The sequence below is a fragment of the Camellia sinensis genome, chromosome 7, assembly GCF_055761805.1.
Source record: "Camellia sinensis isolate YWXY chromosome 7, ASM5576180v1, whole genome shotgun sequence".
In the NCBI taxonomy this organism is placed as follows: Eukaryota; Viridiplantae; Streptophyta; class Magnoliopsida; order Ericales; family Theaceae; genus Camellia; species Camellia sinensis.
Window position 1 is genome coordinate 164,230,093 of NC_138967.1, and position 26,606 is coordinate 164,256,698.

At 36.1% G+C, this 26,606-nt stretch overlaps 1 protein-coding gene across 2 annotated transcripts in view; it reads right to left on the reverse strand.

The window, feature by feature from the left end:
• GSL04 (glucan synthase-like 4) overlaps positions 1-26,606 on the reverse strand; it is a 49,160-nt gene that overhangs the window by 17,279 nt on the left and 5,275 nt on the right. Inside the window, exons 6-33 of one of the 2 annotated variants that reach the window (XM_028256995.2) lie at positions 26,388-26,507; positions 26,097-26,189; positions 25,920-26,011; positions 25,495-25,621; positions 24,478-24,615; positions 24,324-24,400; positions 24,049-24,208; positions 22,622-22,726; positions 22,410-22,527; positions 20,269-20,597; positions 8,276-8,328; positions 8,119-8,179; positions 7,944-8,025; positions 7,800-7,849; positions 7,492-7,578; positions 7,282-7,416; positions 7,102-7,196; positions 6,934-7,018; positions 6,687-6,847; positions 5,515-5,638; positions 5,320-5,414; positions 5,096-5,234; positions 4,701-4,852; positions 2,726-2,832; positions 2,490-2,621; positions 2,308-2,376; positions 1,506-1,674; positions 1,283-1,394 (exon numbers count right to left, since the gene is read on the reverse strand). In XM_028256995.2, the coding sequence (XP_028112796.2) occupies positions 1,283-1,394; positions 1,506-1,674; positions 2,308-2,376; positions 2,490-2,621; positions 2,726-2,832; positions 4,701-4,852; positions 5,096-5,234; positions 5,320-5,414; positions 5,515-5,638; positions 6,687-6,847; positions 6,934-7,018; positions 7,102-7,196; positions 7,282-7,416; positions 7,492-7,578; positions 7,800-7,849; positions 7,944-8,025; positions 8,119-8,179; positions 8,276-8,328; positions 20,269-20,597; positions 22,410-22,527; positions 22,622-22,726; positions 24,049-24,208; positions 24,324-24,400; positions 24,478-24,615; positions 25,495-25,621; positions 25,920-26,011; positions 26,097-26,189; positions 26,388-26,507 (3,267 nt within the window). Of the gene's footprint in view, positions 1-1,282; positions 1,395-1,505; positions 1,675-2,307; positions 2,377-2,489; positions 2,622-2,725; positions 2,833-4,700; positions 4,853-5,095; positions 5,235-5,319; positions 5,415-5,514; positions 5,639-6,686; positions 6,848-6,933; positions 7,019-7,101; positions 7,197-7,281; positions 7,417-7,491; positions 7,579-7,799; positions 7,850-7,943; positions 8,026-8,118; positions 8,180-8,275; positions 8,329-20,268; positions 20,598-22,409; positions 22,528-22,621; positions 22,748-24,048; positions 24,209-24,323; positions 24,401-24,477; positions 24,616-25,494; positions 25,622-25,919; positions 26,012-26,096; positions 26,190-26,387; positions 26,508-26,606 lie in introns of both variants that reach the window. The other variant, XM_028256994.2, reaches the window with a different exon arrangement.

Here is a 26,606-nt window from a genome sequence, read left to right on the forward strand (position 1 = left end):
TTAGTGGTCTATAATCTATTACCATTTTTAATTTACATTCACCTTAGGGTGTGTTTGATTGTGGGGATAAGGGAGGGGACTATTTACTGTGCGGATTGTAATCCGAAGGAAACATCCAATCCGCCGTTTGTTTTTTTTTTAGTCCGCCGGACATGGAGTCCGGCCGGACTCCTTATCCCCCATATGGGGGGACTATTGTGTCCTAGGGGGGTGTGGGACAATTTTTGGGGGACAATCCACTGTTGAGATTAGGTGATAAAATGACCATTTTGACCCTCTACTATTTAATTATATATTATATTTAGTAAAATTCAATAAAATTTAAATGTCTCAATTTAAAAATAAAATAATTTTATTTAACTTTTTATTGATGTTTTATTTATTTAATTTTTTTAAAATAATTTTTTATAGATATTTTGTTGATGTTTTATTTTAAAATTTTGTTTATATTTTATTTAATTTCATTATTTAAATTTTAATAGATGTTTTATTTAATTTCATTGTTTAATTATTATTACTTTTAAAAACAAATTTATTTAAAATTTTAATTAAAAAATAACATATATTTTTATTGATATTTTATTTATTTTATTTTTAAAAAATAAATTTATTTAATTGTGTAAAAAATAAAATAAAATATTAAAAATATGTTTAATATTGCTATTATTTAATAAACAATTGAAAAAGAGTAAAATAGTCTTTTGGTCATTTATCCTATCCAGTCCATCCAACTATTGTAGGTTATCATATCTCTAAGCAAAGTTCAGGCTTAAACATGTTAGCACATTTTCCTGGTTTCGTGCAACATTTAATTATTTTCAGAACTAAATATTTTCCAATGTGTGAGAAATTAGTAGGGATTAATTTTCTTGAACTAAATCAACAAGCTAAACATTGGTAAGCCATTTAATGGCTTTTTAAATTAGAAAACATATGAATGCATGCATCTTATTAGTCCTAGTGTGTATGAGTAAACAATTCAGGAATTAAACACCCATATAAAAAGAAAAAAATCAGTGTACAATTTACAGAGATTGAAAGTAGCAATATATGCAATTATAAACACCAAAGCAATATATAATTTCAATTATGCAAACCAGTTTCATTTTATCAGTTCTGTAAGTTAAATATTTTCATTTAAGCTCCAGAAAACAAGGATTTATTTCAAAGAAATGAGTGGGCAACCCATATAAAATTGGACAAATAATATCAAGTAGACTGTTGTCAAAACTATATTAGACATTGAATTTGACAGCTGTTACAGATTGCATCTGTCCACTACCTGGTCAAAACCATTGACAGCTTTAACTAATATGGAAGAGTAAACCTTTACAGGCTTATTTTCCACAATCTCTTCTTTCTCTTCAACATAAGCAACACGGAGTGATGGGTACCTTCAAGCAACAATTGGAAAGCTAACATCGAATAGCTTGTAAAACTTATAGATTGTGTAAAAAAATAAAATAAAATAAATAAATGATCTCCTTTTGCTAAAAAAGGATTACCTAATCATCAAGTCAAGTATATCTTGGGCTTGGGGATCTCCAGCAGATTTTTGTGATCCAAACATTTGACATGAAATGACATAAGTAAATTTCATATCTGCTAGGGCATCTAGTTGAGCTGATAATGTATCATTTCTCCTTTCAATGGCTTCATAACCTTGAAGAATATCTGGATGAACAGATTGGGCCAATTGGCCAAGAAAACAGTTAGAGAAACTAAACCTCGGTAAATAATCTCCAGCCATGTAAATAGGCCTCACATTGGGCTTTCACTGTAGTATAATGAATAGGGTTACGGGTTTAGGGTTTTCAGCTAATGTAGTCCAATTGGAGACGGTTGTTCACATTAAAGCTTAATTTGATGGACAAAAAAGTCATACCAAAATTTGAACAATTTAAACCATATAAGAAAAAACTCAATTTTGTATTCACTACTTCAAAATGAAGCATGGAATGTAGGGTGTAAATTGTTTAATATAGTGTGAGCAAGAAGATGGGGTGTTCGATTGTATGATTTAAGCCATCTAAAATGTAAAATTACATTTTTACCTGTTAGGCTGAGTTTCCAGCATTACATTGGATAGACTGTCTCCAATTAGACTAGATGAACTGTAATTATAAACTTTAGGGACCAAACATACGAAATTGATAGTTTAGGAATGAAATAGGAAAAATGAAAATAGTTTAGGGGATAAAAGTGGAATTAACCCAAATGAATAATATAAAACATTCAGTTGTCAAAAGACTGTTGAATACCAATTTCTACATCGGAAGTTCAACTTAGTGCATTCATGCAACAAACCTTCATCTTCAGCCATGTCGAGAAAAGCTTGTAATTTCAGGGCTTCCCTGTAGTACATCATTCCTCGTACTGTTGTAAACATAGAACACAAAAAGTAAAGGCTACATAGAGAACCACCACATTTAGAGCTAGTTTGTAATTAACACTAATTTCCAAGAACATACTGGATGATTGCCACTCACCTGTTCTGCTCAGAGTTTGTCCCCGGAAAGAAGTCCAATTTCTATGATCTTTCAGAACTTCTGCATCAGTTTCAACTTTTGATCCGTCTAAATTTTCAATCCCCATGCGTTCCAAAAAGTTTTTCCACTCATCTGTGAAAAAAATATATGAGATATGAAAACAGTCAAGTGCTAAGGCTCCAATTGGATGTAATGAAAAATCAATTTACAAATACGCAGTCTTATTTCCTGTGCACCTGGATATATCTTTTGCATATAAAAGTTGATGGAAACCTCTTCTTTGCTTGAACTAATTTCCTTTGCTGAAAATATAACTTCTTCCGTGAAGTGCGGAGTCAAAACACTGCAAATAAAAGACAATATACTGAATCAAGATAATTGGGATTTTAATCAGATCTCTACAAAAGACATAATTACAAAGTACCGATGTCTTATAGAACAGCTAATATTAGTTGAGTAAACATTTTGAGGATATATTCTCCTCACAAGATTGATAATCCAGGAATTAACATGTGACATTTGTGATATTGGAGAGCTTGATATGCATTGTTGGGATTCTTTCCTAACAAGCTTTTAACATGGTATCAAGTTAGGAGAGGTCTTGGGTTCAAGTCTCATCATTTGCATTTGTTTTCCGACTTGCATTATCTTTCTCTACATGATTGGATGTCTACATCTCTTGCACGTGAAGGAGGGTGTGGAAAAGCTCAATGCGCATTGTTAGACCTCTTTCCTAACAACTTATCACAAAGTTGTAAACTGGAGTTTTCTAAACCACTGAATGGCTTAGTGTCATGAGGCGCAAGTTTGGCTAGAAAGCCATGCTCATGATCATTGAGTTTGCATAAGTAGGTTTGGCACACAAGGCATTGTTGTTGACTTGCTGGTTCATTCAGTGTAAAATTGCATTCCAAAAGAGCATACCACAAGGCAATGTAAACGCATGTTCAAACATCGTGCTTAGAAGCACTGTACAACAAAGGTGAACATTTGGTAAAACTGACTCAACCAATCTAATTTCCATCCAGTGAACTTCAGTGTATTTTCTTTCATTTCTCATCAAATGTTAACATTTGTTCTTTGCCACTTGTGTTTCTTGAGAGTGGTTCCTTGTCCATTCTTGAACTTCAAGTAGAAAGAAATATTTTACTAGGTTGAAAAAAAAAAAAATGGTTCCACTAAATTAAGCAATTGAATTTCACAGCACAACTAAAATAACCGGAAAAACCTTGGCCATGCAAAGATTAATTCTTCTCATGCATTTTAGTTGATTTTACCAACATATAAACCTGTTTTGGTCATAGATTGAATTGTTCCTCAAACCTACTGAGAGTACAACTAGAGTTTGATACATGTTCTGCCTATTTCCTAACATCTTAAACTTTGGGCCTAGTGGATATCTAGCATGGCAAGAGTTCAAGACTCTCTATGTGTATCAGTTCTCTCACTTATTCATCCATGTGCCTTTTGTTCTATAAATTTGTTGCACCCTGTTTCTTTTCTCTCCCTCTCTCTCTTTCCCCACTGGTGAAGTGGTTGCTTCTGAGGGATAGTATGAGTGCTTGACGAACATTATTTCACCAATTTCCAAATTTAAGCTTTTGGGGCAAGTATTTTTTTAACAAGTACCTTTCTTCTCCTTACGAATGCTCCTAAACACCCTTTTGCATGATGCTAGTGCATGTTTTGTCTAATTTTTATGATGTATATTTTTAACCATTGTTTAGGTAATCAAATTGGTTAGCCTATATGAAGCACTAGTCATGTGGCAATAGTTTTTACAGTTTACTTAAATCTCAATCTCCCATAAAACTAAAACCCCATATTATATAATCCTCACCCCTGTCTCTCAAGACAAACACAAAGCCAAAATTTTAGTAAGAAAACAAAAAATTGAAATAGAGGATGAAATGTCTTAAAGACACACATGATCATGGAGAATAAGAAAAACCATAACCATAACCACACCTAAGCTTTGCTGTCCTTTATTTCCCTACTGTAATTACATGATGGTGCAAATTGGACAAATGCCAAGAGCATAACTTGATCTTGATTGGGAAACAGTTTCTATGTTAAAAAAAGGTAATTCTTATTAGATTGCTTTCTTTCTACAAATTGTACATGCAAAAGATGACAAATACATATTAAGGAAAATAACACCATACCACCACAAATCACAAAGAAATGAAAATAATACAAAAGAGTATCTACCTGAATGACAACATGTTACGCACTTTAGGAGCACTAGGTATATTCATAAAGAGAGATGTAGCGAAGAATGAAATACGTCTCCGAGCCTCCAAATTTGAGGGTATGTCCATAGCTGTATCTTTGACAGTAAGCAGCAAAAGAAAACGCTTGATCTGCCATCCAAAGATTGACAACTTAATTACATGTATTATGTGTTGCAAGCCTCTGACATGTCTTTTGGTGTGTATATGCACATAAATTTGTCTTATTTACAACAGAAACCATAATTTAAATGGCCTGTGAGCTCAAATTTAGATTCATGATTTTGACCCAAATATCAGATCAGGCCCCAGATGCCAATATTGTAATCAAAAGTCCAACGAAGAAATATCATGAAAAGATGTAAATAGAATCACCTGCTCATTCATAGGGCCACTATCTGGCAACGGGAAATGTATAGAATGATTTGATGCAAATAACTCTGGTTCAATATGGCCGAAAAATTCAGTTTCCTCTACCTCTATTTCTTGTTCAGAGTAAAGTGAATCCAATATTCTGCATCCATTGCGAATGAATTTTGGTAAATTGAGTACTATAAAATGATGTATATATACATAAAACCTAATATTCTCACACAAACCTGGAACCATTTGCCATCATGTTGTATGTTACAAGCTCAAAAATGTCTTGGAGTGCTTTCACAACTTTATTACGATGGTCTCCATTTCCCTCGACCTTAAATGTAAAATATAACATTGCCAAGATTCAAAAAAGTTGGAGGAAAAAATTAAGCCTACTCAAACCTAGAACTAGACTTTTAAAGTGCAACAGTTACCAGCAGTTCTACTAACTCGACGCATTTATACTGTAGAGATGGTAATTCACTCATCTTGAAATTTTCAAGAAGGCTTGATCTTTCAATGTTTCCTTCAATCTCATCAAATATGCCAGAAATAATCCTTAAAAGCAATGCAACCAGAGAGGAAAAACATGTTAGAAGCTTGAAGTGCATAGCAGGTATCGAATTATTGGCTAGCAATGCAGAATATTCAATGCATAACTTGTACGAGAGCTTGACATATATATATATATTATTGGACCCATTGCCTAATTTACTTGAACTTTCAAATGAGTTGGTAGTTAACATGGCATAAATCTTTGGTCCTAAGGTCTTGGATTCAAGTCTCTTTGTATGTGTTTGTTCCTCGTTATGTTTGTTTTTGTGCACTACATTTTGGACATGCTTGTGTATCCGATCCAGTTCAATTTGTGTTTGTCTTGTTACACATCCAAGAGGAACTCACACATAAGAGAGGGTGTGAGAGCTTGACACATACATTGTGGGGCTCATTCCTAAACAACTTAAAAATTTATATGAGTTGATTGTTAGCTATTTGCCAAATGTAGAAAAATTATCAAATTTAATGGACATAGTAAGTAGCACAGATACATGATACGACACGGACATGACATTGATACGCCGATACGCTGATTTCAAAAATTGCAGAAACACTTGGGACATTAAAAATTTTTAAATTTATAAAATATGGATAGTTTATTCAAAGCTAATGAAAAAACAACATAACACTAATTAAAATTAAAAAGTCATATATTCCATAAGTTAAATATCAAAATATCATTCATGTAACAATTACAATCTAAATAATGACAAACAATTATAGAATATAGAAATACACATGACATATTCAAAGTGAATAAGTTGCATTCCAAAGAATATAGAACATTGTTACTATGAAGAGATTCATCACATAGGTCGTGTTTTGAGGGTTCAAAGTCAAAGCTTCTGAGAAGTGTTTGTAAAGTGTCTGATATTTTGAATTTACATTTTTAATTAATACACATTGAAGAAGTGTCGGACATGCTTTTTAGGAGTATCTGCTGTGTCATGTCCGACATGACACACTGCCTCCTCTATAGAGTTGTCCGTGTTTCTTAGGTGACATATATGAAAAGGTAATTTCATCAAATGATGCCACTAATTCTTACCTTCTCTCCAGCTCACCTACTACAAGCATCTCTAGGATATACTTCAGCAATTCATAGCACTCCTTTACTGCACAATACATGTTGTTGTCTTTTCTAATCTTTCTATGAAGATTCCCATCCTTTCCAACAAAATCTGTTGCAATGCTCAATGCTGTTGAAAACTGTAAAGAATAGGAAGATGCAGATATTAATAAAAATAGTAGCATTGAGTTGCAAAAAAACAAATAAAATAAAATAGACATCACACCTTATTTGCTAGAAGGAAAACAGGCCAGCGAATCACACCAGAAAATAGCTCTGATGACAAAGGTATTTTCATCAAATCCATCTCCCTGTTGTCAATGAACACGTTCTTACTAAATTTCAACTGGTATAAAGACATAGAAGAAGAATGCTGCTGTAATTACAAAATGACCTGTTACTTATCACATCCTCTTCCCGAAAGCTACTGATAATTTGGTTCCATACCAGAACGAACTTAACAATACCGTTCTTCTCATTTTCAGACACCTAAAACACAATGACCTCACAATAACTAGATCAGAAACATATCAAGAGTCCAAGCAGTTAGCCATAGGTCATTAGAAAAGCGAACCTTCTGGAATCTCTGTTGGAAGAAACTCTTTTTTTTGGCATCTTTTTCGTTACTTGATGGGGGTGGGACCAGGCAAGCACTGAATGCAGAAGGCAAAGACTGGAATCTACTTCTCAGCATACCCAATGTCCGAATCTATTCAGAAAAAGACAAGTGAGGTGATTACCAATTTACCATACATATTTAGTCAAATAGAACAAGAAAGCTCACCTCGCCAAGATGATGCAAGATTCCATAAACTCCACCAAATATTGAACAAAAAACAGAATACCAAATCTGTGGGTCCATAAAGTATACCTGAAGAAAAAGCAATTGTTATATATGCCCGAATTAATTAAACAATCTGCTGAGTATAAAATTGACTATCAGAGAACTAGGACTAATATTTTTGAGACTAGTGTTGAAACAAGTCTTTTGTTGAAAAAAAAAAAGGGAAAAAAAAAGACTAGCCCATATATTGTTTATTCAAACTTCAAAGCCACAAGAGATTTATTATGATACTTATGTAGAAAACTCACAAGAATTATGGGAGCCCAAATAGCAGCGATTGCACCAGCATTACTTTTGACTGAATTAGGAGGACACTTAAAGTTAGATGAATCTAGAACAATAAACCTGTTCCAATTTTGTGTACACAAGACATTGAAAGCAACGAATAGTACCTTTCGGAAAAAGCTCGTGCCATTCATAATTTTTTACCCCTATTTTCATGATTTGTCTTGTTGGTGCGATAAGTGGTTTTATCTGTATTTTTTCAATAGAAACAAGTATCAATATGCACCAGGGTCAAAAAGCAATACTGTAAAATAACATTGAGAAGAAAAACCAAATAATTACCTCAAAGTGGTAGCTAAAGGAGAACTTGCTTAACAATAAAAGAACCCAAAACAATGTATACCTACAAATAAGAGAGCATACACATCTCAAGTGAGGGTTGTCAGTAGAGAACAAGAAGGACTAAAAGAATAACTTTATGGCACAAATAAGGACATACTTCAAAAGGGAGACCTGGCTTTCTTGCATTCCTCGTCCAATATATAGTCTAGGCTACATGATGCAAAGAAGTTTTTAAAGGTAAGTTCACAGAGTTCATAACAAAAATCAAGCAGATGAAAACCTAAGCCATAAATAAATGCATCTTAGTCTTATGGCCATGACACAGAACAACTCCGGTTCAACAGAAATAATAAGAGATAAAATGCTAGGAACTTAAAACCAGAGATTTGAACTTTAAAAAATAATGAAATTCATCTGATATATCACACTATAATGGCAAATAATTCATACCATTGGAAGAGTTTCATGACTAAGGCAAGGAAATTATTAGGATTAAAACAGTTTTTCACCTTCAAGAGATAACAACAGGTTCATGTGGATTTTCCAATTATCCAATCTACATCAGCTACAAAGTAACACGCTGCTTAAAATCAATGTTGCATAAACTAAAATGCGAGTACTGGAGTTGTGTGTATGTAGATCTCAAGCTCATCTGTGCCTTCTATTAACTTAATACACAAAAACATAGCTGAACTATTAAAAAGTAAGTTTCCATCTATAGACATTACAAGGATGCTATTTTATCATATATATATATATTAAAAATCAAACAATTAAAGAAAGTAAGCTAGAAAACTTCTAACAAACAAAAGTTATTCCCATATTGTTCATATTTGAGAGAAATTTGTTGGATATGCAATTGCACCCAACAAGTGTCTGAAACACATCTTTCGTCATGCCTAGGGTTGCAAATGAACCGAGCTGTTCATGAACAAGCTCAGCTCGGCTCGTTAAGGGCTCGGCTTGGCTCGGTTTGTTTAGTAAATGAGCCGAGCCTGAGCTCGCATAAACTCGGCTCGTCAAGCTCGGCTTGTTTATCTTTATTTAAATTATATAATAAATATATTATTTATATATTAAATAATATATAAATATATATAAATAATAGAATAAATACAATATTTATATATTAAATAATATAAATAATATTTTAAAAAAATTTATTGAGCCGAGCTCGAACCTAGTTCCTTATCGAGCCGAACTCAAGCTCAATAAACGAGCCAAGCTCAACTCGGCTCGGTTCGTTTGCACAGCCCTAGTCTTGAACATCTCCTCGTGTCACGACATGCATACTTTGCACAAGTTGAAGTATCCATGTTACAAATATCATGAACATATCAACTCCTATCTTTCTAGGTTTTTGGTATATTTCAAATATGATGTAACACAGAGCTGAAAAGTAAATAAAGCTGTCAATTATAGATTTAGGTTGAGTGGCAGTTTATAGTAGTATGTGGTTTTGGAAGAGATGTACCAAAGTATTTAGATTGTATACTTCTCAAAAATCCAAGAATTACATTATAAAAATTCTTGAAAATTTTGAAGTTTGAGGTTTCAAATTGCAAAACATAGGAAGAGGATCAGGTATGGAAGTAGGTGTTGAATATAGGAATTATAATATTTTTATTTTTGGTAGATTGTATAAAATCCGTGATCGTATGAATCATGAATTTAGAGACTTGTTTATATTGTTTCCTGAATTGTATTGTGAATATATTATATATACATAGCCTCTACCTCATTCATAAGCAAGCCAATACCATGCTTTTATTTTTAGTAGATTGTATAAAATCGTGATCGTATGAATCGCAGATTCAGAGCCTTGTTTATATTGTTTCCTAAATTGTATCATGAATATATTATATATACATGACATCTATCTCATTCATAGGTAGGCCAATACCGTTCTTTTCATTCTTCTTGGTATCAGAGCCAAACCCTAGCCACCTTTTCTCTCTCTTTCTCTCTCTCTTGGTAGTCTATAGCCATAGCCACAGCCACACCCACCACTCCAACAGCCCTTTCCTCCCGTACCCATCCACTGACAACCGTTTCTCTTCCCTCTACACCAGTCGACAGTCCTTTCTCTCCCCTTCCAATACCTCCGCACCTCTCTTGTCGAGGGTTTTTTGAGTGCCGACTAGACCCTTGCTGTATTGGGTCAGTGTGAACTTCTTTTCACCCTTCTAGGTTCTTGTTTTGACATGGTAAGCACTTTTCTATATTTACTTAGCTCATTGGGCTATGGGGTTTGTTCGGTAGTATTTATTTGGATAAGCCGTTGAGTTTTTTCCAGCTTCTTGCATTGTTTCGGACTGTTTTGCTATGATTCTGTGTGTTTTTTAACCCCTATTATTCCACCATGACTGCACCATCTCTTGTTGTCTCTTCTGATGTACCCACAAAACCTGTCCCAATTAGTTCTGATTTTTCTCTCCTCATCACACACTTGTTCATCGCATTACAAGTCTGGTATTGAATGAGAAAAATTTTGCCGCATGGAGCCGCTCCCATAAACTTTATTTAGGGAGAAAGGGAAAGGCCCCCTGATTTTTACCTACTACTACCCAGCCAGCTACGACAGACCCTACCTGTGCCTAATGGGATATTGATAATTATACTATCTTGGGATGGATGTTCAACTTCATAGAGAATCATATTTAACATATGTTCCTTCATTGTGACATAGTTCTGATTCTATGGCATGCCTTGTCACAGATGTATGCTCATGCTCATAATAATGCTCGCATCTTTGAGCTCTATGAGGATATTACTCGTGCCTCTTAGTCTACTTTGGGACTTTTGTGCCACAGTTCTTTGGATATCTTCCGGCCCATTGGGAAGAGTTAGCTCAATATGAGCTCTTAACTGAGTTACCAGCAGATATTGCCTTTCTCGTGTCCAAACGCCTTGCTCCTCAACACACTTACCAATTTCTCATGGGTTTAAACTCTAAGTTTGAATCTCTTCGAACTCAGATTTTAAACACATCACCCATGTCATCTCTTAATAAGGCCTTTGCCACCATCGATAATCATGAGCGCCGGCATCTGGTTCAGCCGAGCCCTCCCCCTGTGTCTCCGATTTCATCTGATCAGATGGCTCTTGCTGCAAAGTCTGGTTCTCGGGGTTCTACTAGTCCAGTTACTTGTCATCATTGTGGTGTTTCTGGTCATGTTAAGGCTCGTTGCTTCAAACTTCATCCTGAGTTGAGGCAACGTTCTTCTCGCCCTCATAGTACTAGCACCGCTCACACTACTACTTTAGTGGAGGCTACTTCTGCTCCTGGGTCTCCTAATATCCCTAATTTACAGGAGTTGCAGACTCAAATTGGTTAGCTTCAGGCTCAGCTTGAATCTCTCACTGCTAGTTCTCATGGCCCATCATCTTCCACTGTTGCTACAAGTACTTCTACTGCTTTCCATATTCGATTTACTAGTTCCTCATGGGTTTTGGATTCTAGGGCTAATGATCATATGACAGGTGAGTTCCTTTCTTCCATTTCCAGTCCCTGTGTGTCTTGCTAATGGTTCTTCATCATCTTTTCGTCATAAGTGTGTAGTGTCTTTATCTCCTACCATTACTTTATCGTCTGTTTTACATGTTTCAAATTTTGCATATAATCTCTTATCCGTTAGTCATCTTGCCAAACAATTTAATTGTGTTGTCATCTTCTTACCCTCTTCTTACCTTTTACAAGACCTGAGTTCGAAAAGGATTTTTGGCGAAGGCTGTGAGCATGATAGGCTTTACTACTTTGGAGATCCACTGGACGAGCATTCTTCTTCTTTATCTAGTTTTCAGGCCTCTATTTTGCCTACTTCTATGTCTTGTGTTTTTAATATTCAAACTTTAGAATTATGGCATGTTCGTATGAGTCATGTTAATTTCAATATTTATGTCAACTTTTTCCTTCATTTAATAAAGCTTGCAAAGATTTTAAATTTCATTATGTGGTTTGTGAGTTGTCTAAGCATACTCCTACTAGCTATATCCCTTATGACTCGTGCTCCTAGTGCCTTTGATATTATACATTCTGATGTTTGGAATCCATCCCCTGTCACTGCTTTGTCTAGTTATAGATATTATGTGATTTTTATTAATGATCAAATTAGGTGCACTTGGGTTTATCTACTTCGTCGCAAGTCTGACGTGCTTCTCTTTTTTGTTCAGTTTTTACAAATGGTTAAAACTCAGTTTCATACAGTTGTTAGGAATATCCGTTTTGATAATGGTAGGGAATAAATTTCGTTCCCATCTTAATCAAACCGGTATTCTTCAACAATGTACTTGTCCTCAGACCCTTGAACAAAATGGTGTTGTTGAATGCAAAACCGTCATATTATATCTGTTATCTGGTGTTTTCTTTGGGGTATGGGTGTTCCCAAGTCTTATTGGCATATGGCTGTCTTTACTTTACTCCTGTTTACCTCATTAATAGGACCCCTAGTCGTGTATTGCATGGCCTCACTCCGTTTCATATTATGCCCACTACCACTTTGTTTCCTCTATTACCTTGTGTCTTTGGATGTACCTGTTTTGTTCAAATCAAAGTCCCACTCGCAATAAGTTAGATGACGCATCTATTCGTTGTGTCTTCTTAGAGTACTCTTCCATGTCCAAAGGGTATAGGTGTTATGATCCTGTGTCTCGTCATTTTCACCATACTTTGGATGTTACTTTTTGTGAGGATCTTCCTTTCTTTGGTATTAACCCTCTTTTGCAAGCTTATCCTCCCATTACTTCCGGTGTTCGCCTAGTGCCAATTTTGGACGAGGTTAAAGATTAGGTTGTTGCCCTCCCTCCTTCTCAATCTATTACTGGAATACTCTCGTCGCCCATACACTCAGTTGTCCCCTGCCGCCTCTCCGATCTCTAGGTCAGGTAACTCTTCTCCTTTGGCTCTATCTCCTCCACCTTTTCGTCGTAACCCATCTCAGGATCGACATTCTCCAGATCGTTGGGGTTATTTGAATAGTACTAATTATCCCATTTCTCAGTATCTTTCCTATGACAGAGTTTCCGATTCTTATCGTTCTTTCCTTGGCAAGCTTGAGTCGGAGTCCATTCCTCGTTCCGTGTCTGAGGCCCTTCAAAATCCTAAATAGGTAAAGGCTATACAAACTGAGATGGCGGCCTTACAATAGAATCACACTTGGGATCTTGTATTTTTACCTCCTGGGAAAAGCACTGTTGGTTGCAAATAGGTGTTCCCTATAAAGTATCTTGTTGATGGCTCTGTTGATCATTACAAAGCCCGCCTAGTGGCCAAATGTTTCATATAGATCCATAACAAGGATTTTGGAACCACTTTTTCCCTTGTCACCAACCTTACTTCTGTGCATCTCCTTATCTCCCTTGCAGCATCATATTCTTGGCCTCTTCATCAACTTGATGACAAGAATGTATTTCTTCATGGGGATCTGCTTGAGACGATTTACATTGCTCCTCCGCCTGGGTTTCGTGCTGAGAGACAGTATTCAGAGAAAGTGTGCCCGTTACACAAATTTTTATACGGTCAAAAACAGTCTCCATGAGTATGGTTTGGTCGCTTCAGTTTTTTTATCATATCTATAGGCTTTATTCAGTGCCACTCAGATCATACTTGTTTCATTCGCTGTAATTTTGCGAGTCAGTTTATACTCTTGTTAGTTTATATGCATGACATTATTCTTATAGGTGATGACTCTTTTGGCATTGGTTAAGTAAAAAACTTGGGCCAAACTTTTGATATTAAGGATCTGAGATGTCTCAAATATTTTTTGAAAATTGAGGTGGCTCGTTCAAGGAAGGGGATCTCCTTGTCTCAAAGGAAGTACACTCTTGACTTTCTTAAGGATACTAGTATAGTAGGGTGTAAACCTGCTTCTACTTCTATGGATTCTAATGTCAAGCTCAGATCAGAGTTTGGTGAGTTGCTGGATGACCCATGCATGTATCAACGTCTTGTTGGACGCCTCATTTATTTGACCTAGACCTAACTTGACATTTGCGGTTAGTGTTGTGAGTCAGTTCGTACATACACCTCGCACAAAGCACCATGATGCGATTCATCACATTTTGAGGTATTTGAAGACTTCTCCTGGCGTGGGATTGTTCTTCACATCTCATCTTTAATCTGGGCTCTCCTGTTTCACCAATGTTGACTATGCAGGATGCCAGGATCTAGGACTAATCGGCGTTCCACTTCAGGCTTCTGTACTTTCTATTGTGATCATCTTGTATCGTGAAAAAGTAAGAAGCAGACGGTTATTGCTAGGTCTTCTGCAGAGGCTGAGTATCGAGCTATGCACATAGGACATGCGAGATTCTTTAGCTTTGCTCTATTTTGGCAGAGTTGGGTTTTGAGGAGACTGTTCCTTCCTCTTTATTTTGTGATAACAAATATGCCATTATATTATCTTTTGATCCTATGCTTCATGAGCGTACCAAGCATATCGAGGTTGGCATACATTTCATTAGAGAAAAGGTTTGGACATTGTGAGTCCATCCTTTGTCTCTTCTTCTCAGCAGTTGGCAGACATGTTCGCAAAACTTGTGGGACCAATGTTGCTCTAGTTATCCATTGACAAGCTGCGTTTGGTGAATGTCTTCACGCCAGCTTGAAGGAGAGTGTTAAATATAGGAATTAGAATGTTAAGTATAGGAATTAGAATATTTTTATTTTTTTAGATCGTATAAAATCCATGATTATATAAATCACGGATTTAGAGCCTTGTTTATATTGTTTCCAAAATTGTATCATGAATATATTATATACACATGGCCTCTACCTCATTCATAGGTAAGCCAATACCATTCTTTCCATTCTACTGTAGGCGTCTACATTAAAATCTGGAAAGATGATAACTGGCTTCTGTAAATAAGTGAGTGCAGTAGTAATAATGATATGTAAAAGAAGAAGAATCCAGCAGTCGCACTTTGGATTTTACAGTGAACACAGTTTCTTTTAGGCTGGCATTGCATAGTCAATTTTATAGTTTCCTCTATTGAATTGAAAATTTCGTGGATATATATAGGTTGCTAGCTGTTACTCATTATAATAGGACAAGGACTTCAACAGTCACAAATGAGAAACTTTCAACTTGTCAAACCTATTTAAGATTTGTGCCAACCATAAGCAAAGGCCCGATACACAACTAAGCTTGTCTAGGAAGCCATCACAATTATTACAGAGAAAGGCCACCAAATATGAAATTGCAGAATTGCCTATAACTCAATTGAAGTTGAAAAGCTCAAATTTAAATTACCCAGCAGCTGACAAGCTTAAAGAAACTAAGACTTGATGAAGCCTCGGTTTTTATTATCTATGAAAGGTTGCAAGAGAGCCAAACATCATTTGAGCATGCCAAAGTGAAGGCATTAGTTTAATATACTTCCTCCGCCATCTAGAGACTGTTAAAGACAACTCGTGGTTCCCATTACAATATCCTTTTTCCAGTGCAGGGTCCACCAAAATCTTTGCATAATGATAGAGACATTGTTGGGTTAATTATTTTTATTAGAAGCAATTGAAACCATGTATACTTTTCCCAAGTACAACTGAATTATAAACTTCCACATCAGCTGCACCAGGTACATGCTTGTATTCAGTATTCAGTAGGCACTTCTATAACAAGTGGCACTAGCTTTGAGCACTATACGAGTGAGGGTATATAGTAATTCTTTTTAGTGGAGTGCAACCAGTAATATCCAACCTCAACTTATGCTTCCGTAGAATGAATCAAAACTATTCAGGAATATTGAAAATCCTGTGCAACTAGCTGTGTATCTGTATAGTGTTCTTGTTATTTTCTTCTCCTATTATTATTGTTTTATTTTTTTTCAATTCTTATTCTGTAACACTATTACTGTTACCAGTTTCATAATTTATCACAATATTTCTCAGTAAGTTCCCAAATTATGTATTATGTGTGCCAAATAATTTACGAGACGAGTTTCGAATTAGGAAGCATTTAATGTTCACAAGTAAAGCATGTTTTCTCAATTATTATCCTGCAGTTCTTTTGGTAGGCAACTGTACACCACAGATTGGGAGACAAGATGAATTGTTTGTCTATTCACCAATGATGAAGTTGCTAATGCTACATCTCTATGTTTACTGCACAAATAAGCCTAGACCACAAAACAAAATCATTAAGCAACATATAACTTATAAATTGTCATTCAGCAACATTAAGTGCATGACAATAATACATGCAAATATGGAAGCCACATGCAACTAATAATTTTTCAACTGGTATAGAGTATTATGGTTTTAATTCTGAATTTGATAATTTGTTAGAATTTACCATCACCTACCACCACTACCACCTCACCTACTCCACTAAACCTAACCCACTACACCACTACCACCTCACCTACTCCACTAAACCTAACCCACTACACCACTATCACCATCCACTACACACCATCCACTACACCTACATCTATATAAGGAACCATTTGTAATAGACAGAAAATCAATAACATTATATCAATCAATAATACAATTCTCTATTTCTCTTTATACATTAAATTTCTACATGGTATCAGAGCAGGTTTAGAACCTAATATTTTCGCTTCACCGGCGGGCGGCAACCTCACCTTAACCGTCCGCCGGACCTTAACCTATTCCGTTTCTTTTCTACACATACCTTGAGCTCCTCCTGATTACCATACTCTCCCATCAATCTTCACAACCCGAAAACAATATACAATCTCAGAAATCAGATCTCTCCTCTCTTTCTAATCTTGTGAACTGAGGTGAGTAGTTGCAATTAGACCCTCCACAAAAGCTGCAATAATGTTAGTAGCTTCTGCAGCAACTCTAAATTCGGCCTCAATGGCCGCCTTGTCTGCAACTGTGGCCACGCACAGTGGCAGAAGCCGCCTCCAACGGTCACAATCGGTGCCACTATGGTCTACTCCGCCGCAAACTCTGACCAAACGGAACATTATCTCCACCACATCCAACGGCTGGGAAACTGCCACGTCTGTGAAGACAGCTGTTGCTGCCGTTGATTCCTCCGATCCTGCCGAAAAGATGCAACAACAAACCAGCACAAGGTACTATTTCGTTGTAGCAAACGCGAAATTCATGCTGGATGAAGAGGAGCATTTCCAGGAGCAGTTGTCAGAACGGCTTCGTCACTATGGAGAGCGTGACAAAGAGCAGGACTTCTGGCTTGTGATTGAACCCAAGTTCTTGGATAAATTTCCAAACATTACCAAGCGGTTAAAGAGACCCGCCGTTGCTCTTGATCCGTGGATCACGTTCATGAAGTTAAGGCTGGACAGAGTTTTAACAGAAAGTTTGAGAAGCCGACAGTCTGGAAGATGCGTTGGCATCAAATCCTGTCACGCTAGAGTTTGAGAAGCCAGAAAGCTGGGTGGCACCGTATCCAAAGTACGAGTCTGGCTGGTGGGAGCCCTTCTTGCCTCCAGGGGTTGGAGAAAACGAAGAAACCCACGGGAAAAAAAAAAAAAAAAACACAAAACACAAAACACTACACAGTTTTACACACCCAGCACCCTATTGACACAGACCACCCACTCACACAACGCATGTGGTCTCATTTTTTTTATTATTATTAAAAAGCCCACCCAAGTGGTCTCATTTTTTATTATTATTAAAAAGTGGTCTAATCACTACTCTCATGTTTTTCACTGGCAGTATCCACCTTTTGCACTCCACTTTCTTTCTTTTATTTTTTTTATTTATTTATTTTTTGTTAAAAAAAAAAAAAAAAAAAAAAAAAAAAAAAAACCAACCATTGCAGATTTTCACAACATCGTGGGCCACGAACCCACGTGAACCATTCTCCTTTTTTTCTCACTCTCTCATTTTGATTTCCCATATCTTCTTATTATTTCTTTCTTTTTTTATTTCTCTTTCACTTTATTTTTCATCTTTTTTTTTCATTGTTATTTCTTTGCACCAAAAAAAAAAAAAAAAAAAAAAACGGAAGACGACGAACTGCACACCAACTTATTTTATTCATGTCGGGCTCACCCTGATCACCATTTTACACCAAAAAAAAAAAAAACAAAAAAAAACAAAAAAAAAAAAAAAAACAAAAAAAAACAAAAACAAAAACAAAAACAAAAACAACAAAAACAACACCAAATCAACACAAATCGGCACAGTGGGATTTTTTCTTCTCTACTCTGCCGCCGGTCTCTTCTTTTTGCCTCCGTCTTGGACGGCCCTTGACGGTGTTGCCTCAGTGCTTCCTTGTCCACCGAGCACGTTCACTCCCCCATACTCCTCCACTGCAGCATATGGCGGACCTCCAAAACGGAACATCACGGTGGCCTTCCGCTTCAGTTCCTTGTTTTCTGCCTTTAGCACACTTATCTCTGCTCGCGCATCCTTATACATGCGTTGGAGCAGAGCCAGCTGGGAATTTAACTGCTGCACCTCATTTGTCCTACTCTGCAGCCGGTGCGACAAGTTTGTGACCGCCGTCATGCTTTCCACACATGACTTCAAAGTATACTGATTGGCCTCCACATCCGACTGCACTGCCATTCTTTGCTCCACAGACCGCATCGGAAAGTTCAACGGAGTAAACTCCGGGGCGTTTGGTTGAGGTTCCAGTGCCACCGCACCAGTTGTCTCTCTTGTTGACTCGTTGAGGTCGGGAAAGAGAGTGAGCAGCCCACGGGACGACGAAGCCATTTTCTGGGCAACAGAGTGTTACAGAATATCTCTCGCAACAGAGTGTTACAGACTCTCTCTCTCAGCACAACGAAGAGTTTTTTCAGAGGATTTTCAGAAGTTTTTTGTCTGCCTCAGCCTCAGCATCAACCTTGGTTAAATAGCGAGGCAGCCACGCGTATCGCGCGCCACTTGACGCCAGACGACAAACGGGCGCGCCAGCCAAGGCACTCACGTGCCTCGCCATCATGTCCGGCACATCTTTTTATGACTTGGGCTCGCCTTTTGATGGCACGACTTTTTATGGATTGGGCACGCCTTTTGATGGCACGCCTTTTGAAAGATTGGGCACACCTTTTGAGGGTGCGACTTTTTAAGGGTCCGACAAGACTCTGTAAACTGTCCCGACATTGATTCCGGTTAGCTCCTTTATGGGTCCGACAAGACTCTGTAAACTGTCCCGACATAGATTCCGGTTAGTTTCTACAAGGGACCGACAAGACTCTGTAAACTGTCCCGACAAAGATTCCGGTTAGTTTCTACAAGGGTCCGACAAGACTCTGTAAACTGTCCCGACATTGGTTCCGGTTAGTTTCTACAAGGGTCCAGCAAGACTCCGTAAACTGTCACAACAACTGTCACAACATTGTCTGCTACAACGGTCCGACATGACCCCATAAACTGTCTTCTACAACGGTCCGACATGACCCCATAAACTGTCTTCTACAACGGTCCGACATGACCCCATAAACTGTCTTCTACATCGGTCTGACACCGCCATCCAGTGTCCTCTACACCGTTATGACACCACCATACAGTGTCCTCTACATGGTTATGACACCCCCATACAGTGTCCTCTACAACATTATGACACCACCATCCAGTGTCTTCACCAATGGTCTGACACGACCATACAGTGTCACCTATCCTCTTTTATTTTTTATGTATTTTCTTGTTTTGTTCCTCTCTTCAAACTCAAGTTGGTTAGTTTCTATCCTCCTTGAGTTTGCGGGGGGCTGTTAGAATTTACCATCACCTACCACCACTACCACCTCACCTACTCCACTAAACCTAACCCACTACACCACTACCACCTCACCTACTCCACTAAACCTAACCCACTACACCACTATCACCATCCACTACACACCATCCACTACACCTACATCTATATAAGGAACCATTTGTAATAGACAGAAAATCAATAACATTATATCAATCAATAATACAATTCTCTATTTCTCTTTATACATTAAATTTCTACATAATTTATGAGACATTATCTACACATGATCATAATTGATTGATATGCACTGATGCCTTCAATGATCAATTAGTTACAAAACCTGCTCTGCTCTGGGTTTAAAAAAAAGAAAAAATCAAGGTCTACTCCAAATACTGAAAATTATGAGCATTCTGTGACTTTCCAGCTCAAAATGAAAACATAGATGAAACAAATGTTGATCCGAAAGCATACGAAATGTAATAGAACGTATTACGAATCTTACCTGAGTCCACCAAGACAAAAAGGTACCCATGCGGCAATTTGAGGTCTCAACATATCTGCCAACCAAAGGTACAAAAAAAAGAACCATATCTACGGCATTGGTCATCAAGTAAAATGTCACTGCAACCATATAAGGAGAATAACACCATTCTCCAAGCCAGCTATGATAATCTGTCGTGTAACAAGTATATTTCCTTCTAGAGCCAGCATAACATACAGGAAGAACAATAGTCCATATCACCGAAAACCCAACCTTCAGTACATGTTTTAGGGTTTGAGAGGAGTGCATTGTGGATCTAGCTTTCCATGTAAAGACTATGTCAAGAATAGCTGAAAATAAATAAATAAATAAATATCAGTCAGGAAACAGCCAGGCAATACTTGGAATGACATCATTCAACTTAACAATAGCATTCTAATTCTAAAGAACTGACTTTCAAGGGTCATAACTCCATGACAAACATTTCAGTGAATTTTAAGAGTTCGGAAGCATTACATCTGCATCATGGTCAATTACATGTAACAAGTGTGACAAGCCACATTAATCATTAATCAAGAAAGATATGAATACCCTTAGGGCATAATGGTGGGAAAATAAAAGACGGACGGTTCTCTAAAGTGTTGCTTAAATACCACAAAGTGGAGAACCCAACTACTTGAAGAGAGCCTTCAGAAAAATCTGTGAAATCTTCAAAATTATCCAAGAAAACTTCTCAATCCGATAAACAAGCTCTTTATACGGCCGACATCACATCAAAATTACACTTATTCATGTTCAATAAAGTAACAAAAAGACAAACTGTCACACATTAACCACCCATTTCCAAACACAAAGGATTTTGAGAAATATTAAGGCTTTTTTAATGATTGCTTATATCAAGGCTTTTTGATGATTGTCCACAATACATAGATGGAATGCCATAGAAACAGCCAAGCTCACTCCAGATGAATATTTTAGTTGGCAAAACCAACACTCCAGTTTAATGCTGAAAACTTAAGCAGTCTTCATCCTTAGTTTGTCATTGAGTCAATTATCATTACCCATTTGTAATATGAGAGACTAAAGAAAACATTGTATTTCAGTTTTAACTTTAAGAAGAAATGGAAACGTAGTCTACATTGGTTTCACCAATTACTGGCATAGCATGTTGTGCAGCTAAGAAACTACTTTAACAGATGAATATTGGTTATAAAATGAATATGTACAAATGGATGTGCAGCTAAAGGTGCAATGAGAAACAAAAGCATTGAATTGAAGTTAAAAAGCCACATGGATTGAGAAAGAGTCATCTGAAATGGTCCAACCATATGCGACGCAGACCAATTAAATGTATCCATACGAGGAGTGATTTTATGCAAGTTAGGTGCCAAGAGGTTGAGAAAGAAGATGACTGTATAGGATTTCACAAAGGGAATGACTTTACAAAAAGCCAACTAGAGAAAAGGGATCAATATAGCAGACACATAATTCAATTTGAGGCATGTTTAGTTGAGTTACGTACTTATTTCCGGGTTTTCTCTTGAGAAGATCATGAACCTATTTAGCTCCTAAGCATATTATCTATAGCTATGTTACTCAGACTCTTCAAAATGTGTGGAGAACCTGATGGTTGACACTATTGTAAGTTTATGGGATGTGTGTTTGACATGTGTAGTTGGTCATTCACTCCTAAAACATATATAATAATTACAGTTTACCATATAACTAGTTATACATAAAGAGTTACCATATAACTATGCATAAAACTCCCGTATTTTACATGAAATGCTTTATGTCACTTTGTAAAAACCATATTACCATAGAAAATAAGAAAAAAAAACTGAAGTAATATGAATATTTTGATGTATCCCCTTGTCCTTGAACATGGGAATTAGACTTAGATACATGCCCACACTTGACATTTGTACCAGAGTCCATGTAACATTGATTTGTATTGTGGTATACAAATGACTCCTGACAAAACTTTCCTGGTTCTTTAAAGTGCATATGTTTATTGTTGTTTCAGTTAAGTATATCTAGTCCTGTAGTTGTTAACCTGTTATATTATCATTAGGAAATATTTAACACTTGGTTTACAAAGACGCCTTATCATCTTGCATTTGCCTTTGAAGAAATTGTTCTAGCTGAATACAGTACCAGACCTTGTATGAGTTTAAGAACTGCAGATGTAATGAAGATGCTCATAACGTCCTCAAGTATTGTTGCATCAAAAACTTGTAATGGAGATTCCAGATCATGAGATGCCATAATTATCATTGCCTAGAAAGCAACAGAAAACCATTCAGTGTATATAAGCCAAAACTTTTAGAAGATACAATCAGTAGCTAAACAGATTTTGTCAATTTTAAGATACCTGAAGAGATAGGATAAAAAAGCTCCACATTCTATCAAAGCTCCTGAAAATATGCCAAAACGATCGGACCTCAACAAAATTTGTCTTCCCTAACCATATTTGCTCCTGTTTTTCATCAGTAGTAGCCTGAATATCACAAAGGGGTTGGATGAAATTTTTTGGCAGCAAGCTTAATGAGAAAACAAAATCATGGGAGATACATTAGTTAGTGTCTATGTGAGCATGTGTGCAGCGGTGAATTAGTCCAAGTAGAGTTTGGCACAGCAGGAATGAACCCATGAGTGGGCACTATCTGCCATGCTTTTTTTGACCACCAAATTGGCAGGCATATGCTGTTTGTTGGGCACTACAAGCACAAGAAAAGTAAAAAAGAAAAACCCCAAAACTGAACCTTATTGTTAGCAAAAAGGCAGGCAAAAACAACAAAAGATGGAGCTGACAGATTTTTTATTATTTTTTTATTGTGGTGATATTCAAATCATTCATATGCCAGCCAATGGGAAGAGTATACTAAAATCCTATTATTCCTTATATTTTGTCAACAACAAGGAATAATTAAGATAAATCTCTTTTATCTTCTTCTTCTTCTTTTTTTTTTTTTATTAAAAAGATGCGGTTTCTTTAAGTCTCAGTTTCAAACATATTGATAATTATCTATGAAATTGCTATATGCTAAGAGATAAGCCAAGAAAAAAAGAGAGAAAGGTATGATCCATTAGGAAAATCTTGATGACAACGCCCTCATCAAACTCAGCAATTTCCTTCCCATATCAATATTTGACTATTGAGCACAAAAACATTATTTTTATGTCACCACGACATACTTCAAGGAAAAGATTCTATGCTATTTCATGAAGAACTTTTAATGATTGAGACACAGAGAGGTAACCCATGCCTTTACACAGTGGTAATCAACTGTGCAAATTATTTAGTCAAGTCCCATCAGCATGCACTTTAGATTATCATCAATCTATGTTTCATATTACCTATTATAAGAAAGTTTCAATGGAAAAAAATCGAATATAGTGGGCGAAATGACAGAGTAATCCTGTATCCAGTACAAACACACAGAAGAAAAAGAAAAGAAAAAACTAAGCAGCCAGTCATACTAATAGGAAACTCAAACAAACTGACCTGTGAATGTTCACAGATATACATGCATAAATAGACATGCAGTTGTATATATACACACAGATAAAGACATGCACCATAAGCACATATTTCATTACCCAAAAATCTGGAAGCAGTAATATTCTCTTCTGAAAAATTGAGATATACCACATATTTATGGTCCAAAATGAGGTCTAGCAAACTGTAAACAAATTTACATTGCAGCATAACATGTATATATGTATACATATATAAAAATAATTCATGTAATTTCAAAAAAATGAGCAAATATAGGTATGTTGCAATGCATAGTTTACCTCTACGTCTACTTCATCTTCATTTTGTTCTCTCTTCTTTTCCTGAAGATTCTTAACTGATTCCCGAGCTTTTCTGACCGTCCGATTGTCCGATTGTTGTACACAGAAAAAATTGTGGTCCAGACGCATGGGCCAACCTATTTCAAAACAATCAGGAGACCTGCAGATATGGAAGATGAGATGAACATCTTAAAAGCATCATTTACGTAGATGATAATTTATCAGAAGCACAATAAAAGTAAAAGTAAACTTGTGACTACAAGTATAATTCTAACCAGAAGTATTCGTTTAAATCATCATAGTTTCTCCATGTAGAATGATCAGCTGTCCCATTTTTGTTTTTCATAGCTTCCTTCAATGATTGATGAGGAAAAAAGGAAGTTAGATGAAAGAAAGATACATAAAGATGTAGTTAGAAGCTCAAAGTACCTTTTGTATGACCGTGTAGATTGGGGAAACTACGTTGTTAAGAAAAGACTCAGACTGTCCTCCATAAGCTGGCATGACCCTTTCCCCAGTAATCATGCTAATATCACTATTCAAAATACCATGCAGTTCATATGCCATCTGAAAAAAAAAAAAAAAAAAAAAATCAAAGAAACACCCAATTTACATTCAATCTGAAGATTTCTATTTAATTACCTACACATTATAATTTTAAAAATGCCCACGAGCGTTAGATGTGATTTGTAATATGTGTTTTGTTACCTATCTAGCAGGAGTTGCTTTGTGTTCATAAATTTTCCTCAACTAAGCCCTTTTATAGTTTATTGAGTTAATTTAAACCATATTCAAGTGTAGATTATGCAACCTAATGTCATAACCCCTTTCATGTGCCCAACTTTATGGTGTAGATCAATATTTGGAGCCTAGTTGACATAGATAATAATTCAGCAGTTGATGTAATTTAGATATCCAAGTCTGATTTATCAAAAAAAAAAAAAAAAAAGAAGATATCCAAGTCTGTGTAATTGTTTCTTTTTTTTCAAATATTACTGTGTATTCATTTTTATAGAAGGTCAAAAAAATTTAGGAGTGGAATTCAGACCTTACATTGTTTCTATATTAGACATGGCTAATTTAAAAACTAGTTGTGTTTTTAGGGTTTTGTAATGCCTATGAAGAGGTTCGTGGGGGGAAATTGAGATACACTTTGAACATTCAATCACCCTCGGAAGAGTTACTTAAATGGAAGGATCAGAACAAGAAGACAACATAAGAATTTATAGAAAGCTGAACATCCATGTTGTAAATGTTGTTGCAACAAAATTTTGTTAAATGTCATGCTTTGATTTTGGTCTATTCCTGAACGATGTGAGAGACAAATATTTAGAAATCAATCCTTCACAATGTTGTCAAATAATATGCCTTCTTGCATCTTTTAAACTCATTGACACAAATCTGAGTTTTTCGCAATGGGTTTAAAAAACCAAACAGTCAGCTTACATGGTGAAAAATATAACAGAGGAACTCCGGCATAAACCGTAGGTTTGCAGCCTCCCCCCATATAAGAAGATAAAGCCCTATATATAGAAGCTTATATTGTCGGGCTTCCTGTTTCAAATATGGCAACCTACAAGGGGAAAAAAAATATTAAATGGATGAGCAAACGCACAGAAATAAACAAAAAAAATTAAGAACAAGACAACTGGCTTGAAAATGTTTTTGACAGAATTGTTCAAAAAGCAAGAAGAAACAAAAGTAAATAACATAGATGGGAGACAGAAAGGCATTAATAGAACAAGTTTGTACGACAAGAAAAAACAAAAAACATAAAGGGTGAAACGATACATGATTTGTTCATGTTAAACGGAAGTGAAGATATTTCTAATTAGAAGAACAGGATAGGAGTATTAAACTATCAATCTTACCGGATGTTGCTTTTTCTCCCCAAAAATTTGCACCAACTTGTATAATTTTTAAAAAACTTCTTCATCAGTTCATTGATAGCTTCATCTCCCAACTAACACCATGAAAGAATTTAGATTTCAAATTTAAGAGCAAATCATTGTAAAGAAAAAGGCTTGAGTATGGAATTCCATAAGTACCTGCGACACATTTGTTTGCTTAGGAATTTTCCGAATATGGGTGTTAGCAAGTAGTAAAATCAGATGCTCCCTCTGGTTTGCAACATTTCCTTTCTGAGATGAGAAATTCAACGCAAATGCAATAAGAAATCCTCTTACTCAACAACAACAACAAAAAAAATCCTCAAAATTGAAAAGACACAAAACTAAAAAATTCAAGTAAATTTCTATATTTCCATGGCCATTTGGGATGTAATCCATTTGGGATGTAATCCATTTATAAAATAAATAAAAGATGTTAGATGACATTACCTGAAATCCAAAGCAAAATTGAAGCCAATCAAATAAATCCAAGTACACCATGCGTTTCTTGAAATCTTCCAAGAAAGGTAAACCACGAACATTGCGAACAGCAAAGACTGCAGCTTTAATCTGTAGCATTTTATTAGTTTATCATAAAACTCATTCGATTCTATAAAGTTTGGGCGTGCTGCAGAGAACACGCTGATATCACTTGGCACAGTAAATCGG